The sequence below is a fragment of the Amblyraja radiata genome, chromosome 5 (genome assembly GCF_010909765.2).
Source record: "Amblyraja radiata isolate CabotCenter1 chromosome 5, sAmbRad1.1.pri, whole genome shotgun sequence".
Classification (NCBI taxonomy): domain Eukaryota; kingdom Metazoa; phylum Chordata; class Chondrichthyes; order Rajiformes; family Rajidae; genus Amblyraja; species Amblyraja radiata.
The window spans coordinates 109,061,050-109,079,180 of NC_045960.1; the positions used below are offsets into that span (position 1 = coordinate 109,061,050).

General features: G+C 47.4%; 1 protein-coding gene across 6 annotated transcripts in view; it reads left to right on the plus strand.

The window, feature by feature from the left end:
- The window catches only part of LOC116973674 (sine oculis binding protein homolog), a 259,428-nt gene that overhangs the window by 99,578 nt on the left and 141,719 nt on the right, over positions 1 to 18,131 (plus strand). For all 6 annotated transcript variants that reach the window (XM_033021956.1, XM_033021954.1, XM_033021955.1 and 3 more), the window contains exon 3: positions 15,454 to 15,642. In XM_033021956.1, coding sequence (XP_032877847.1) covers positions 15,454 to 15,642 — 189 coding nt within the window. The remainder of the gene's footprint in view (positions 1 to 15,453; positions 15,643 to 18,131) is intronic.

Here is an 18,131-nt window from a genome sequence, read left to right on the forward strand (position 1 = left end):
AGGCCATTCGGCCCACCGGTTCCGCGCCGACTAGCGATCCCCCCACATTAACACTATCCTATGGCCACTAGGGACAATTTTTACATTTACCAAGCCAATTAACGTATATACCTGTACGTCTTTGGAGTGTGGGAGGAAACCGAAGATCTCGGAGAAAACCCACGTAGGTCACGGGGAGAACGTACAAACTCCGTACAGACAGCACCCGTAGTCGGGATGGAACCCGGGTCTCCGGCGCTGCGTCCACAACTCTCCGCAATTTCTTGCAGTCTTGGGCAGAGCTGTTCCCAAACCGAGTTCCTTCTTTTCCGAGGAGTCCTGTCATGTTCATAAGTGATAGGAGCAGAATTAGGCCATTCGGCCCATCACGTCTACTCCACCATTCAATCATGGCTAATCAATCCTTCCCTATCAACACCATTCTCCTGCCTTCTCCCCATGACCCCTGACACCGTACTAATCGAGAATTGCCCATTCATCATTAATGAACTTCTGTAAATATAAATGACAATAGACAATAGAAAATAGGTGCAGGAGTAGGCCATTCGGCCCTTCGAGCCAGCACCGCCATTCAATGTGATCATGACTGATCATCCCCAATCAGTACCGCGTTCCTGCCTTCTCCCCATATCCCCTGACTCCGCTATTTTTAAGAGCCCTATCTAGCTCTCTCTTGAAAGCATCCAGAGAACTGGCCTCCACCGCCCTCTGAGGCAGAGAATTCCACAGACTCACCACTCTCTGTGAGAAAAAGTGTTTCCTCGTCTCCGTTCTAAATGGCTTACCCCTTATTCTTAAACTGTGGCCCCTGGTTCTGGACTCCCCCAAGATTGGGAACATGTTTCCTGCCTCTAGCGTGTCCAAACCCTTAACAATCTTATATGTTTCAATCGACCGTTGGTCTTTTTTTGTTGTATTGTTTGTGGCAACTTGCTCGTGCTAATTATTCACCATGTTTTTGACATGGCCACAAATCCTGCAGCTTCAAAGTCTTTCACTGGCTCCAAAGAGTTTTGAGACCCTGGAATCATGAAAGGACTGACTCTCTAAAACAGCCTTGTGATAACGATCAATATAATCTGAAGTCAGATCACAAAGCAGTACTGAAGGATTTCAACGCCATCAGATAAGACGTTACACTGAGCCATAATGGTTTCACTAGTGGGAGAGTCCAGGACCAGAGGGCACAGCCTCAGAATAAAAGGACGTGCCTTCAGAAAGGAGATCTTCTTGCGTATGGCGTGCACAGCCTAAAGTTGTGGGACAACTTGTACTACTTGATCTTCTTTGATTGTGCACGCCGGGTTGATTGCATTCGTCGAAACAGGGCGGACCACGTGAAGGTTGCAATCTTCCCACCCCAGGAAGGAGATGAGATGATTTCTTTGACGAGGTGGTGAATCTGGAATTCATTGCCACAGATGCGGTGGAGACCAAGTCATTGGCTATTTATAATGTGGAGATGAACAGATTCTTGATTAGTACGGGTGTCAGGGGTCATGGGGAGAAGGCAGGAGAATCGGGTTGAGAGGGAAAGATGGATCAGCCATGATTGAATGGTGGAGTAAACTTGATGTGCTGAATGGCCTATTTATGCACTTTTCACTTTTGAACATTATTATTGATAATAGACAATAGGTGCAGGAGTAGGCCATTCGGCCCCTCGAGCCAGCACCACCATTCAATGTGATCGTGGCTGGCAAAGTGATGATACTGGGAATGTAATGTAAAAACAGTAAATGCAGGAGATAGAGATGTAAGGAACTGCAGATGCTAGAATCTTGAGCTTACAGAAGGACCGTTCAGAAGCTGCTCATAGGGGAGGAAGCTGTTCCTGGTTTATTATGTTTTGAGGTACAGTGAAAAGCTTTTTGCTTTTATATCAGATCCAGTTATAATAGATCATACTATACATGTGTACATACTATACAATCAAGCCTACAGTAGTGCAAAGAGAAAAATACAGTGGTGCAGTGGTAGAGTTGCAGCCTTACAACACCAGAGATCCGGATTCGATCCTGGCTGTGGGTGCTGTCCGTACGGAGTTTGTACGTTCTCCCTGTGACCGCATGGGTTTTCTCCAGGTGTTCTGGTTTCCTCCCACATTCAAACAATGTGCTGGTCAGCAGGTTAATTGGCCGTGGTAAATTATCCCTCGTGTGTAGGATAGAACTAGTGTCCAACTGATCGCTGGTCGGCGCAGACTCAAGGGGCCGAAGGGCCTGTTTCCCCGCTGTATCTCGAACACTAAAACTACAAAAAACTAAATTGGAACAGAGATCTAAGAGTGGAGTGATTGTAGCGGATGATAGTCTAGCAGGCAAAGAGTCACCGCGCCCCATCGCCCTCCCACATTGCGGGGTGTTCAAACATGGTCACAAAGCACAACTTCAAAACTCAAGCAGTTGTTTGAAATGATGTCAGGCCAGCTGTTTAAAAAACATGCCACAGTGAAAATTAACCAACGTGGGTAGAACTAGAACTTGGGGCGGCATGGTGGCGCAGCGGTAGAATTGCTGCCTCACAGCGCCAAAGACCCGGGATCGATCCTGACTACGGGTGCTGTCTGTACGGAGTTTTACGTTCTCCCTGAGACCTGCCTGGGTTTTCTCCCGGTGCTCCGTCCGGTTTCCTTCCACACCCCAAACTCGTACAGGTTATCACCCTGTCCCACGGTGCGAGTTCATTCCAAGAGTCCTCTCCCGAGTTTGCCCTGATTCGAACTCGGAGATTTACGGTAATGGCCACTCATCGGTACTCGGGGCTCTCGTGAACATTTTTCAACGTGTTGAAAGATCTTCACGAGTATTTCCGAGCTTACCTGCCGTTAGCGAGTCTTCCCGAGTACCTGCCGTTAGCGTAACGAGCCGCTAAGAGACGTCCCCGAGCTCCGACGTACCCGCTACGTTCATTCTCCGTGCTTACCACGAGTTTGATTTTTTTTAAACTCGGGAGAGCTCTTGGAATGAACTCGCACCGTGGGACAGGGCTATTAGTAGGTTAATTGGCTTTGGTAAAATTGTAAATTGTCCCTAGTGTGTGTAGGGTAGTCTTAGTGTGCGGGGATCGCTGGTCGGCACGGACTCAGTGGCCCAAAGGGGCTGTTTCCGTGCTGTATCGCTAAACTAAACTAGTGCTGAAGGGTGATTAAGGGTCGGCATGGACTCGGTGGGCCTGATTCCATACTGCATCTTCACTAAAAAAATCTTTCCATGGCAGAGGATTAGAGTTAAATATTGCATTTATTTGCAAATATTTCCTCAAGTATTTTAATTGTGATATAACCAGCTTCTGATTCCCTATACGTCCAAGAAGAAGTTCATGAATTCCTATGATAGGAGTGGGATTAAGCCATTCAGCCCATCAAGCCAACTCCACCATTCAATCATGGCTAATGTATCTCTCCCTCTTAATCCCATTCTCCTGCCTTCTCCCCATAACCCCTGACACCTGTACGAAGAAGCTACCAAACAAAATATTATTTTGAAAGTTAGAGGGTGCGTTGCTCAATAGTTTGTTTTGATGGGTGGGGTCTGTTTAGTTTCGTTAAGTTTAGTTTAGTTTAGCATAGTTTAATTTAGTTTATTGCCATGTGTACCAAGGTACAGTGAAAAGCTATTTTGTTGCGTGCTATCCAGTCAGCGGAAAGACTATATATCAAGCCGTTTACAGGATAAAGGGAAATGACGTTTAGTGCAAGATAAACAATAGATAATAGGTGCAGGAATCGGCCATTCTGTCCTTTGAGCCAGCACCACCATTCACTGTGATCATGGCTGGTTATCTAGTAAAGTCCGATTAAAGGTAGATTGAAGGTCTTTAATGAGGTAAATGATAGGTCATCATCTCTCTAGTTGTTGATAGGATGGTTCAGTTGCTTGATAACAGCTAGAAGAAACTGTCCCTGAATCTGAAGGTGTGCGTTTTCACACTTCTACACCTTTTGCCCGATGGGAGAGGGGAGAAGAGGGAGTGGCCAGGGTGAGACTGGTCCATGATTATGCCGAGGCAGCATGAGGTGTAGATGGAGTCAATGGAGGGGAGGTTAGTTTGTGCGATGGTCTGGGCTGCTTTGGGAGCATAGGAGTTTAAAAATATTTGAATTTAGTTTAGTTTGTTATTGTCACGTGTACCAAGGCACAGTGAAAAGCTTTTGTTGCGTGTTATCCAGTCAGTGGAAAGACAATGCGTGATTACAATCGAGCCATTCACAGTGTATACGGTTGCCCTACAGTGCAGTGATTGTCACTGCAGACGCTGGCAAGGTAGCTGATCTAGATGGACCAAAAAAAAGGTGTAACTCAGCGGGACAGGCAGCATCATTGGAGAGAGGGAATGGGTGACGTCTCAGGTTGAGTCTCGACCGAATCGTCACACATTCCTTCTCTCCAGAGATGCTGCCTGTCCTGCTGAAACCCCTGTCCCACGGTGCGAGTTCATTCCAAGAGCTCTCCCGAGTTTGCCCTGATTCGAACTTTACGGTAATGGCCGCTCGTCGGTACTCAGGGCTCTCGTGGACATTTATCATCATGTTGAAAAATCTTCACGAGTCTTCCCGTGCTTACCTGCCGTTAGCGAATCTTCCCGAGTACCTGCCATTAACGCTAAGAGACGTCCCCGAGCTCCGACGTACCCGCTATGTTCATTCTCCGTGCTTACCACGAGTTTGATTTTTTTTACACTCGGGAGAGCTCTTGGAATGAACTCGCACTGTGGGACAGGCCTATGTCACTCCAGCATTTTGTGTCTACCTTTGATTTAAACCAGCATCTGCAGTTCCTTCCAACACATTTTAGCTGATCTTAGATGCTGCAAAGAGCAGCAAGAAGAAAGATCAGATGGCAGGAAGAACTGCTTTCAAGTACTCGTACTGATAATGCCGTTTCACTGATCAATATTTTCCTGCATCACTGGAACAGCCACGCAGACCAGTGACGTATAAAATGACACTGTGTGTAGGAAGGAACTGGTTTAAACCGAAGATAGACACAAAATGCTGGGAGTAACTCAGCGGGACAGGCAGCATCTCTGGAGAGAAGGAATGGGTGACATTTCGGTCGAGACTCAACCGGAAACATCACCCATTCCTTCTCTCAACAGATGCTGCCTGTCCCACTGAGTTACTCCCAGCATTTTGTATCTATAAAATGACACTTATGGAGTAATACCGCGCGGAATCAGGCCCCCTGGCCCAACTTGCTCACACCAACCAACATGCCGCATTACACCAGTCCTGCTTGCGTTTGGCCCATATCCCTCTAAACCTATCCTAATCATGTACCTGTCTAATCCCATATCCCTCTAAACATATCCTAATCATGTACCTGTCTAATCCCATATCCCTCTAAACCTACTCTAACCATGTACCTGTCTAATGTCTCCTCAACATTGTGATAGTCCCAGCCTCAACGATCTCCTCCAGCAGCTCGTTCCATAAACCCACCACCCTTTGTATAAAAACGTTACCCCTCGGGTTTCAATTAAATCATTCCCCCCTCACCTTAAACACGTGTCCTCTGCTTCTCGATTCCCCTACTCTGGGCAAGAGACTCTGTGCATTTGCTTGATCTATTTCTCTCATGATTTTATCCTCCTCTATAACATCACCCCTCATCCTTCTGCGCTCCAGGATTACCCCTCATCCTTCAGCGCTCGCCCCAGCCTGCATGACCTCTCCCTACAGCTCAGACCTTCGAGCCCTGGCAACAACATCCTCGTAAATCTCTTCTGCAACCTTTTCCAGCTTGACAACATCTTTCCCGCAACATGGTGCCCAAAACTATAACACAATTAAACCAAACGAAACAGGCAGAAGGTCTGTGACCAGTGTAGTTCCACAGGGATCTGTGCTATTTGTGGCCCTCACCAATGTCTTATACAACTGCAACGTGACCTCCCAACTTCTGTACTCTAATACTCTGACTAATGAAGGCCAATGTGTGACTTGTGTCACTCGCGATGGATGTCAATGCAACACAGCGTCCCCATTGTTCAGACTGTGCCCGAGCAACCGAACGTTTCTTAATTACAAATGCCTCCAGCGCCTTCAAGGACGGCTGCAGGAGGAGCCCCCCCCCAGGACGCAAAGATGGCCGGACGAGGAGAGGCGAGGAGAGGAGAGGGACGCCAGGTCGCGGTCCTGCTGCAGCCTGAGCTTACCCGGATCGGGGGCACTCCAGTACTTCCAGCATGTACACTCTGCAGTTTAGAAGGATGAGAGGGCATCTCATTGAAACATATAAGATTGTTAAGGGCTTGGACACACTAGAGGCAGGAAACATGTTCCCGATGTTGGGGGAGTCCAGAACCAGGGGCCACAGTTTAAGAATAAGGAGTAAGCCATTTAGAACGGAGACGAGGAAACACTTTTTCTCACAGAGAGTGGTGAGTCTGTGGAATTCTCTGCCTCAGAGGGCGGTGGAGGCAGGTTCTCTGGATACTTTCAAGAGAGAGCTAGATAGGGCTCTTAAAGATAGAGGAGTCTGGGGATATGAAGAGAAGGCAGGAACGGGGTACTGATTGGGGATGATCAGCCATTGAATGGCGGTGCTGGCTCGAAGGGCCAAATGGCCTACTCCTGCACCTATTGTCTATTGTCTATTGACCTGGTTTGGACAGTGGACCTCGGGCTTTTATTCTTTGTTCTTTTTCTTTGCAAACACGGCAAAATGCGGTGACCGTGCGTCTGTGGGTTGTGCAAAAGAATTTCACTGTGCAGTGCGTACGTGACTCAAGAACCATGGAAGTATTACATCCCCTTGACAGCCTTTCTCACTGTCTGTGATCCCAGCAATATTGGAATCATCGGCAAATTTACTGACCAACCCCGTCTACATTTATGTCCAAGTCAGTTATTGGCCCCACAGCTGCACATATGAATGAATAAATGAATAATAATAATAATAATAATAATAAATTTTATTTTTGGGCGCCTTTCAGAAATCTCAAGGACACCTTACAGAGATTAACAGGAATAAAAAACATATAATCAGAATAAAATAAATAATAAGGACATCACAGAAACACAAATTAAAAACAGAATTCAGTCCAAAAACAGAAAATCAAAAACACAATGTGAAGAGAGAGCAGCGGCAGCTAAAGCGCGCCAGCGTACACTCTCCCTTCCGACAGCCATCTTGGACAAAGACTAACAGGATTACTTACAGACAGAAAAAAATCATCCCCCCACAATGGATACCACCGTGGGGGAAGGCACAATGTCCAGTCCCCAACCCCAAGTTCACCCAAAGTCAGGCCTATTGAGGCCACCGCAATTGCCTCTACGGAGGCCCGATGTTCCTGGCCGTTCTCACCGGGTGGTCTTGCCCCGGCGTCGGGAGAATCCTCTCAGCGGCTGGACCACCTGGAACGGCCACTTCCTAGCTGGAGACCGCGGCTTCCGAAGCTGACAAGGCCGCGCCGGTTTGGAGCTCCCAGGCTCCCGATGTTGAAATCGGCGCCGCCCGCTCCGCAGACCCGCAGCCCGGAGGTGTTGCTCTCGGCGGTCACAGCTCACCGGAGCTCCAGCACGATAGCGCTCCAGCGCTGTGCAGCCACCGAGGCCGAGGTGCTGGGCGGTCCCCGCCAGGAAACGGCGCTCCAAGCCCGCTGGTAGGCCACGAGGACGGGTCGACGGGCAGCCCGGAGAAAAAGCTGCCTCACCGACCAGGTAGGGACCTAGAAGTAAAATTGCCCCCTACCCCCCACATTAAAAAGTCCATTTCTCCAACGGACGAAACACAGGACTTACTAAAAACTTTTTAAAAAGCGAATTACACGGACGGCTGCTGGTTAGCAGCCGTTCCCCAAGATGGCTCCTCCTCTAATGAATGAATGAATGGTCATACATTTCGGTCATACATTAAAAATAACAAAACTTTACAATCTGTGTGAATATGAACCAACACTGTATCCATTTCACACCACGTTCACATAATCAATGACCGAAAAAGGAATAGGCTGAAGCCACAAAGCTTATCTTTGCCTATCCTATACAATCCATAAGATAACCCAGAGTATCAGCATTACAAAGGAAATGAAAAAAATAAAATTTACTCTAAATTGTAATCCTTACTTATTTTACATTTTAATCATTTTACATTATAATCCTTAATTATTTTACATTTTAAAAGGCCATTCTCACGTTGCGAGTTGACACAAGAGGTAACCCGAGTTAAACCTCGTGGTAATAACGTACAATTAGCGTACGGCATTCGTGGACGCAACGTAGTGCATCGTGGCGCTAACGGCAGGTACTCGTGTAACTTGTCTACTCTTGCCAAAAATCAAACATGTTTGAAATTTTTCACGAGTCAATTTTACTCTTGTGGTTAAGAATTGAAACATTTTAATAACGTAGTGGCCCGTGCGTTAACCTTAGTGACTCTTGAGGCTACCGTGGGAAGTCCTGGGCACGGTGAACCCGGCAGCTGGATAGAGGGGAAAAAAAGGTGAGTAAAAAAAGGCGGTTTGAATATCACCACGTGACCTGGGTCCATCCAGGGCGTTTCACCTCATTGCTGGAGAATCTTTTTAAGAGGAAGACTTGTAGAGATGGCTCCATGGAAAGTCCAAAGAAAGGGAACAAAACATGTCAATAAGGCTTTTGTCATGCAGGAGGAGGAGGAGACACAGCAGGAGAGGCAGGTAGAGAGGCAGCAGGAGGTGCCACAGGAGAAGTCAACACTGCCTGTGGGCTCCTTGGAGCAGGGAAAAGGTGATCAAGGAAATCTGCAGATTGCTTCCCCGGTAGCTCAGGTGAAAATCTGACAAAAAATTTAAAAGCAGATTTATCCTCTTCGCACAGCAAATTAAGCAGCTTTTCATATTGTCCAAATAGAGATCTCCTTTGAAAGATGGGCTTCACCCAGTGAGACTTCCTCTTCATTCTCCTTTTAATTAATCTCACCCTTCTGCCTTCACGCAAGCGTCCTCGCATCACACAAATGGCTGCTGCATACAGCACTTGAATAAAAAACACCATCACCCTGGACTCGAAAAGCCTTATTGCAGACATGTCTCCAAATGAGCCAATTCAACCAAGGGAGGATTTTCTAGTGTGTGAAGAAAATACGTCACATCATTTGTACCACGTGATGATTTTACAACACGTCAGTAGACAATGTTCGCTCAAGGTTAACGGGACAGGAACCGGTTAACTCGGGAGACGAAAATGTCAGATCGCAGAAATGACAAGTAAACGGGAAACTGCCGTCTACCCGTGGGAACTCGGTTAACCTCTTGATCTTTCACTTGGTATATCGTACACAACCACGAGCCCTTAACTCGGGTTACCTCTTGTGTCAACTCGCAACGTGAGAATGGCCTATAAGGCTTTTTTGAAACTCAGCAGAGAGCTACAAAATTTCAACTCATCACTACACTAAGCCCGTTCCATAATTTGACTCCCAAAACTGAGACACATCTGAGACATATCACAAATAGCACAGATCCCTGTGGAACTACACTGGTCACAGACCTTCTGCCTGAATATTGTCAATAGACAATAGGTGCAGGAGTAGGCCATTCGGCCCTTTGAGCCAGCACCGCCATTCAATGTGATCATGGCTGATCATCCCCAATCAGTACCCTGTTCCTGCCTTCTCCCCATTTCCCCTGACTCTGCTATCTTTAAGAGCCCTATCTAGCTCTCCCTTGAAAGTATCCAGAGAACCAGCCTCCACCGCCCTCCGAGGCAGAGAATTCCACAGACTCACAACTCTTTGTGAAAAGGTGTTTCCTCATCTCCGTTCTAAATGGCTTATCCCTTATTCTTAAACTGTGGTCCCTGGTTCAGGACTCCCCCAACATCGGGAACATGTTTCCTGCCACAAAAAGCTTCTGTCTCCATATACGTTATGGGTGCAGAATTGGGCCATTCGGCCCATCTAGTGTACTCCATCATTCAATCGTGGCTGATCTATTTTTCCCTCTCGACCTCATTCTCCTGCTTTCTCCCCGTAACCCCTGACACCCTGTGAGACAGTTCAGACTCCATATACCCAGGACAGTGTTAATCCCGGGCATCTTAATCTTCTGCATCTGTGATGTTTCAGGATGGGAACCTTTTTTCATTTTCTTTGCCCCACGGATGCTGCCTGACCTGCTGCTGCCCTCCAGCACTGTGTGTTGCTCAGTGTTATCAGGATGCATCACAGCATGGTTAGGGAACAGCTCCATCCGAGTCTGGAATGACAGAGGATTCTGGACGCAGCCCAGACAGTCACACAAACCAACCTCCCTTCCGTTGACTCCACTTGCACCTCATGCTGCCTCGGCAAGGCCAGCAGCATAATCTTAGGACCAGTCTCGCCCTCTTCACTACCGGCCACTCCCTCTTCTCCCCTCTCCCATCAGGCAAGAGGTACAGAAGTGTGAAAACGAATAGCCCCAGATTCAGGGATAGTTTCTTCCCAGCTGTTATAGACAATAGGTGCAGGAGTAGGCCATTCGGCCCTTCGAACCAGCACCGCCATTCACCGTGATCATGGCTGATCATACACAATCAGTACCCTGATCCTGCCTTCTCCCCGTATCCCTTGACTCCGCTATCTTTAAGAGCTCTGTCTAACTCGCGCTTTAGTTTAGTTTAGAGATACATCGCGGAAACAGGGCCTACAGCCCTCCGGGTCCGCGCTGACTAGTGATCCCCGCACATTAACACTATCCTACACCCACAATTTTTACATTTACCAAGCCAATTAACCTACAAACCTGCACGTCTTTGGACTGTGGGAGGAAACCGAAGATCTCGGAGAAAACCCGCGCAGGTCACGGGGAGAACGTACAAACTCCATACAGACAGCACCAGTAGTCAGAATCGAACCAGGGTCTCCGGCGCTGCATTCGCTGTAAGGCAGCAAATCTACCGCTGCGCCACCGTGACTTGAAAGCATACAGTGAATTGGCCTCCACTGCCTTCTGAGGCAGAGAATTCCACAGATTGACAACTCTCTGGGTGAAAAAGTTTCTCCGTTCTAAATGGCCTACCCGTTATTCTCCCCGTCCCACTTAGGAAACCTGAACGGAAACCTCTGGGAGACTTTGCGCCCCACCCAAGGTTTCCGTGCGGTTCCCGGAGGTTGCAGGTGGTTGCCGGAGGTTGCAGGTAGTGGAAGCAGGTAGGGAGACTGACAAAAATCTCTGGGAACCATCGGGAACCGCACGGAAACCTTGGGTGGGGCGCAAAGTCTTCAGAGGTTTCCGTTCAGGTTTCCTAAGTGGGGCAGGGGTCATTATCATTGTTCGTTATCAGGCAACTGAACCATCCTACCAATAACTAGAGAGCGGTCCTGAGCTACTATCTACTTCATTGGAGACTCTCGGACTATCTTTGATCGGATTTATCTGGCACTAAATGTCATTTAAGTTATTTCCTTTATCGTGTATCTATACACTGCAAACAACTCAATTGTAATCATGTATTGTCTTTCCGCTGACTGGTTAGCACGCAACAAAAGCTTTTCACTGTAGCTCGGTACACGTGACAATAAACTCAACACAAGATTCTTGAGTCTGCAGCCTCTTGTGTCTCCTCTTTCTTAATTACAGTCGCTCTGTTCACTCTGGGTTTCTCAGTGTTAATGAGCAGCTAGCACGATCCGAGAACTGAAATTTACCTGCCAGGTATTGTTTGCAGGTTTCAAGATGTCCAAATTATACACATGCTGGTCATTTGCCACTAAATCAGGAGCCTAGAACACAGAGCACAGTATTATCCTCTCATCTACTCCTCATCTGACAGAAAGCACCTCACATGAATGCACACAGCTGCTGCTCGCTTCTTCCTGCTGTTTTGTCATTATCCAGATAACTATCTGAACAGAACATAGAACAGTTTAAGAAGGAACTGTAGATGCTGGAGCAATCGAAGGTAGACAGAAATGCTGGAGTAACTCAGCGGGTGAGGCAGCATCTATGGAGCGAAGGAGGAATAGGTGATGTTATAGACAATAGACAATAGGTGCAGGAGTAGGCCATTTGGCCCTTCGAGCCAGCACCACCATTCAATGTGATCATGGCTGATCATCCCCAATCAGTACCCCGTTCCTGCCTTCTCCCCATATCCCCTGACTCTGCTATTTTTAAGAGCCCTATCTAGCTCTCTCTTGAAAGCATCCAGAGAACCTGCCTCCACCGCCCTCTGAGGCAGAGAATTCCACAGATGTTTCGGGTCGAGACCCTTCTTCAGACTGATGAGGGGATGGAGGTGGCGGGGCGGGAAGAAGAAAGGAAGAGGCGGAGACAGTGGGCTGTGGGAGAGCTGGGAAGGGAAGGGGAATGAGGGAGAAAGCAAGGACTACCTGAAATTGGAGAAGTCAATGTTCATACCGCTGGGGTGTAAACTACCCAAGCGAAATATGAGGTGCTGCTCCTCCAATTTACGGTGGGACTCACTCTGGCCATGGAGGAGGCCCAGGACAGAAAGGTCGGATTCGGAATGGGAGGGGGAGTTGAAGTGCTGAGCCACCGGGAGATCAGGTTGGTTATTGCGAACTGAGCGGAGGTGTTGGGTGAAGCAGTCACCAAGCCTACGCTTGGTCTCACCGATATAGAGCAGCTGACACCTAGAGCAGCGGATACAATAGAAGAGGTTGGAGGAGGTGCAGGTGAACCTCTGCCGCACCTGGAAAGACTGCTTAGGTTCATGGATAGAAGAGTGCAGGTAGACACAAAATGCTGGAGTAACTCAGCGGGCGAGGCAGCATCTATGGGGAGAAGGAATGTCTGACGTTTCGGGTCTCGACCCGAAACGTCAGCCATTCCTTCTCTCCATAGATGCTGCCTCGCCCGCTGAGTTACTCCAGCATTTTGTGCCTACCTTCGATTTTATCCAGCATCTGCAGTTCTTTCCCACACATAGAACAGCGCAGCATTGTAACCAACAGGGAGAACGTGCAAACTTCACGCAGACGGCACCCGTGGACAGGATTAAGCGCGGGTTTCTGGCGCTGCAAGGTAGCAACTCTACCGCTGCGCCACGGTCAAATGTCCGCAGTGAGGTAGGCGGCAGGATCAGGATCAGGACAGTGCCCCACTAATGGAAGGACTCTTTAAAAAAAAATTCTAAAATACTTTAAATAAAATTGGACCCCGACACAGAATTGATTACTCTAGGCGCGTCAGAAGCCTGTTCTGAGCTAACACTATTTCAAAGAGACGATTCCTTAATTATGGCCTGATAACGGCGAAAAAATTAATACTTAAATTTTGGAAACACACATCAGTCCCTACTGTAAAGATGTGGATTACAAACATGTCCGAGACACGACATTTAGAAAATATTAGGCTTGTCCTGGCAGAAAAACCAGATCAATTTTTCAAGACATGGACACCCTTTACCGAATTCTTACAAGGATAGTATGGTTCATCACAACTTTGGATTTAAATCCAACTATGGGTTGGGTGTGGTGGGTGGGGGGGGGGATGAGGGGCAGGTATATCTCCACCTTTTTCTTTTTTTCCTTTTTTGTTTGTTGTTTTTTTTCCTTTTCCTCTCTTATACATTTACTCACTCTTTGACCACTCTACTTTGGTAGTTTAGGGGTCCTATCGTTTCACTTTTCACTTTTTCCTTCTCTCTTGTTTTCTTTCATTTTCAGGTTAAAAATAAAAATTTTAAAAAAGGAAAATAAAAACTTAATAACAGGGGGAAAAGTTGTTCCTGATTGGTGCGCTCTTCCGACCTTCTGTGTCGTCTCCTGATGGTAGCAGGGAGAAGGAATGACCCGGGTGGGAATGGTCTTTGATGATGTTGGCGTCTTTCCCGAGGCAGCGTGCGCAGTGCAGATGGAGTCATTGGTGGGGAGTCTGGTCTGTGTGACGGACTGGGCTGCATCCACAACTCTCTGCAGTTTCCTGCAGTCTCGGGCAGAGCTGTTCCCAAAGCAAGCTGAGGTGCAACCCGACAGCACGCTTTCTACAGTGCATCTGTACAGCGCAGGAACAGGCTCCTATTAAATCTTTCCCCCCTCACCTTAAACCTATGTCCTCCAGTTCTTGATTGCCCTACTCAGGGCAAGAGACCCAATCTATTCCTCTCATAATTTTGTACACCTCTAGAAGATCATCCCTCATCGTCCTGTACAGCAAGGAATAAAGTCTTCAATCACTCCCTAAAGCTCAGGCCCTCAAGTCCTGACAACATCTTCGTAAATCTTCCCTGTGCCCTTTGCAGCTTGTCAAGACCTTTCCCACATCAGGAGTACTGTGTACAGTTTTGGTCTCCTAATTTGAGGAAGGACATCCTTGTGATTGAGGCAGTGCAGCGTAGGTTCACGAGATTGATCCCTGGGATGGCGGGACTGTCATATGAGGAAAGATTGAAAAGACTAGGCTTGTATTCACTAGAGTTTAGAAGGATGAGGGGGATCTTATAGAAACATACAAAATTATAAAAGGACTGGACAAGCTAGATGCAGGAAAAATGTTCCCAATGTTGGGCGAGTCCAGTACCAGGGGCCACAGTCTTAGAATAAAGGGGAGGTCATTTAAGATTGAGGTGAGAAAAAACGTTTTCACCCAGAGAGTTGTGAATTTATGGAATTCCCTGCCACAGAGGGCAGTGGAGGCCAAGTCACTGGATGGATTTAAGAGAGAGTTAGATAGAGCTCTAGGGGCTAGTGGAGTCAAGGGATATGGGGAGAAGGCAGGCACGGGTTATTGATAGGGGACGATCAGCCATGATCACAATGAATGGCGGTGCTGGCTCGAAGGGTCGAATGGCCTCCTCCTGCACCTATTTTCTACGTTTCTACAATATGGTGCCCAGAACTAAACACAATACTCTAAATGCGGCCTCACCAACATCTTACGCAACTGCAACATGACCTCCCAACAGATTCTCGGTCTGTGGTCACGGGGAGGACATACAAACTCCGTACAGACGGCACCCACAGTCAGGATGGAACCCGGGTCTCTGGCGCTGTAAGGCAGCAACTCTACCGCTGCACCACCGTGCCATTGGTACTTACTCCTCATAGATAGACACAGAATGCTGAGGTAACTCAGCAGGACAAGCAGCATCTCTGGAGAGAAGGAATTTTTCACACAGGGAGTTGTGAGCCTGTGGAATTCTCTGCCTCAGAGGGCGGTGGAGGCCGGTTCTCTGGATACTTTCAAGAGAGAGCTAGATGGGGCTCTTAAAGATAGCGGAGTCAGGGGATATGAGGAGAAGGCAGGAACGGGGTACTGATTGGGAATGACCAGCCATGATCACATTGAATGGCGGTGCTGGCTCGAAGGGCCTAATGGCCTACTCCTGCACCTATTGTGTATTGTCTTTGTCTATTGGGTGACATTTTGGGCCGAGACCCAAATTATCACCCATTCCTTCACTCCAGTGATGCTGCTGTCACGCTGAATTACTCCAGCATTCTGCGTCTGTCTGTATTTGCACCCTTCAACATGTTCTTGAACATGTCACTAATGTTTAATAATACCTTTCATTTGTAGAAAATTCCTTGCCAAAACTGAAACTGTCTGAAGACAGTGTCATAGCTTCGCCAACAAACTCCATTTCGAGCTACCCGGGGATGACGGCTGGAAACGGCTTGTCGGATTCACCGGCTGGATCGAAGGATCATGGGATTGCTTCAATCATCATGCCACTCATCCCACCGCCAATACTCAAGCCGCCAACAGGTAAGGAAACGTTTTGCCCTTCTGCCAAGCTGCACGGTTGGAAACACATAAGAAGGCACCAAACCAGTTTCTTCCAGCGACCCGACCTAAAACGTCACCTACAGTGCCCACCATATAATGTTTGGGACAAAGACCCATCTTTTATTTATTTGCCTCTGTACTCCACAATTTGAGATCTGTAATAGAAAATATTCACATGTGGTTAAAGTGTACATTGTCAGATGGCCTTTAATAAAATCTGAAAATGTGCGCTTTAACCACGGGATTTTTTCTATTAAAAATCTCAAATTCTGGAGTACAGAGGCAAATAAATAAATGATGGGTCTTTGTCCCAAACATTATGGAGGGCACTGTATCCATGTTCTCCACAGATGCTGCCTGACCTGCTGTGTTACTCCAGCACTTTGTGAAACGTCACCTATCCATGTTCTGCAGATATGCTGCCTGACCTGCTGAGTTACTCCAGCACTCTGTGAAATGTCACCTATCCATGTGCTCCACAGATGCTGCCTGACCCGCTGAGTTACTCCAGCACTCTGTGTCAATCTTCGGCATCAACCAACATCTCGTGGGAAAGGCTAGGACCAACGAGCATAGCCTCAGATTGAAAGGTCGTACCTTTAGAAAGGAGATGAGGAAGAATTTCTTTAGTCAGAGGGTGGATAATCTGGGGAATTCGAATTTTTTAAATGGAGATAGATAGATTCTTGATTAATACAGATGTTAGGGGTTATGGGGGAGAATGGGGTTAGGAAGGAGAGCTAAATCAGCCATGATTGAATGGCGGAGTAGACTTGTTGGGTCAGATGGCCTAATTCTGCTCCTATCACTTATGAACTTATGAAGGCACCAAACAGGGACATGTCTGAAGAAGGGTCTCGACCCGAAACATCACCTATTCCTTCCCTCCAAAGATGCCGGCTGACCCGCTGAGTTACTCCAGCACTTTGTGTCTATTTTCGTTATAAACTAGCATCTGCAGTTCTTTTTTTTTTTCATCCTTTTAAAAAAATTCTGTTTGTGTATTTGGTGACAGAACTATGAAGCACAACTGACCACTGTGTGGCACGGTGGCGCAGCGGTAGAGTTGCTGCCTTGCACCGCCAGAGACTCGGGTTTCATCCTGACCTTGGGTTCTGTCTGTATGGAGTTTGTACATTCTCCCTGTGACCTGCGTGGGCCAAAGTGCCTGTTTCCACACTGTATCTCGAAAGGCTGATCCAAGTTCAGTTTAGAAGAGTCCGGTGTGAAGTGATTCTATGTTATCCCTCTTCCCACACACTAGCCAATTAACCTACAAACCAGGGGCCGCGGAACGTTTTTGTAAGTGGGGGGCTGAGCGATCACTGATTAAAGGCCTCAGGGGTACCCGGTCACGGAGCTGAGCAACTGTGCGGGGGGAGGGTGTGGGAGGGGGGAACAATTATTATTTTTTTGTTGTTGCTCGACCTCCAAAAACAATAGACAATAGAGAATTCCACAGACTCACCACTGTGAGAAAAAGTGTTTCCTCGTCTCCATTCTAAATAGAAACATAGAAACATAGAAAAATAGGTGCAGGAGTAGACCATTCGGCCCTTCGAGCCTGCACCGCCATTCAATATGATCATGGCTGATCATCCAACTCAGTATCCTGTACCTGCTTTCTCTCCATACCCCCTAATCCCTTTAGCCACACGGGCCACATCTAACTCCCTCTTAAATGTAGCAATGGCTTACTCCTTATTCTTAAACTGTGGCCCCTGGTTCTTGACTCTCCCAACATTGGGAACATGTTTCCTGCCTCTAGCGTGTCCAAACCCTTAACAATCTATATTACTAAATCTCTGATCTTGACCGCTTTTGGCCTACTGTGCTGCGATTTCCGACAGAACGCCGCCACCTACGGCCATCATTTTTGGCCACCTCGCCCAGAGCCCCCCCCCCCGCCTTACGGGTGTGGAGGATTTTTCCCATCGATGATAAATCAGAGAGATATTAATGTTTTAAAACAATTCACCATTCCCTCTGCTGCCCCTGCTGGAGGGAGGGGGAGGGACTATAAAACCAGGAAGTGGTTCTCTGCAAGATGGATGAAGCCAAGGGCCACGTCTCTCTGAGCTCTGAATAACACTGAACAAATGTCTACACAACTGTGTACCCTTAATGTGGTTTGAAAATGAAAATATGGGTTGTTTGAAGTAAAAAGGCATTACTTACTGCAAATGATGGCTTGGGTGCTTTGGCTTGAAGTTGAAAGGCACTACTTACTGCAAATGGCGGCTTGGGTGCTTTGGCTTGAAGTTAAAAGGCACTACTGCAAATGCACTTACTTCCTGTTTGCACTGTATATTGATTTTAGATAAAACGCTACACTTACGGCTGTGATTTTTGGCCATCTTACTCAGTCCCCCCTCCGCTGAGCAGGTGCAGAGAATTCTTCCCATCAATGAAAAATAAAAGTGTTATTAGTGTTTAAAAAATGTTGAGAATCTCTCTCCTGTCAATCA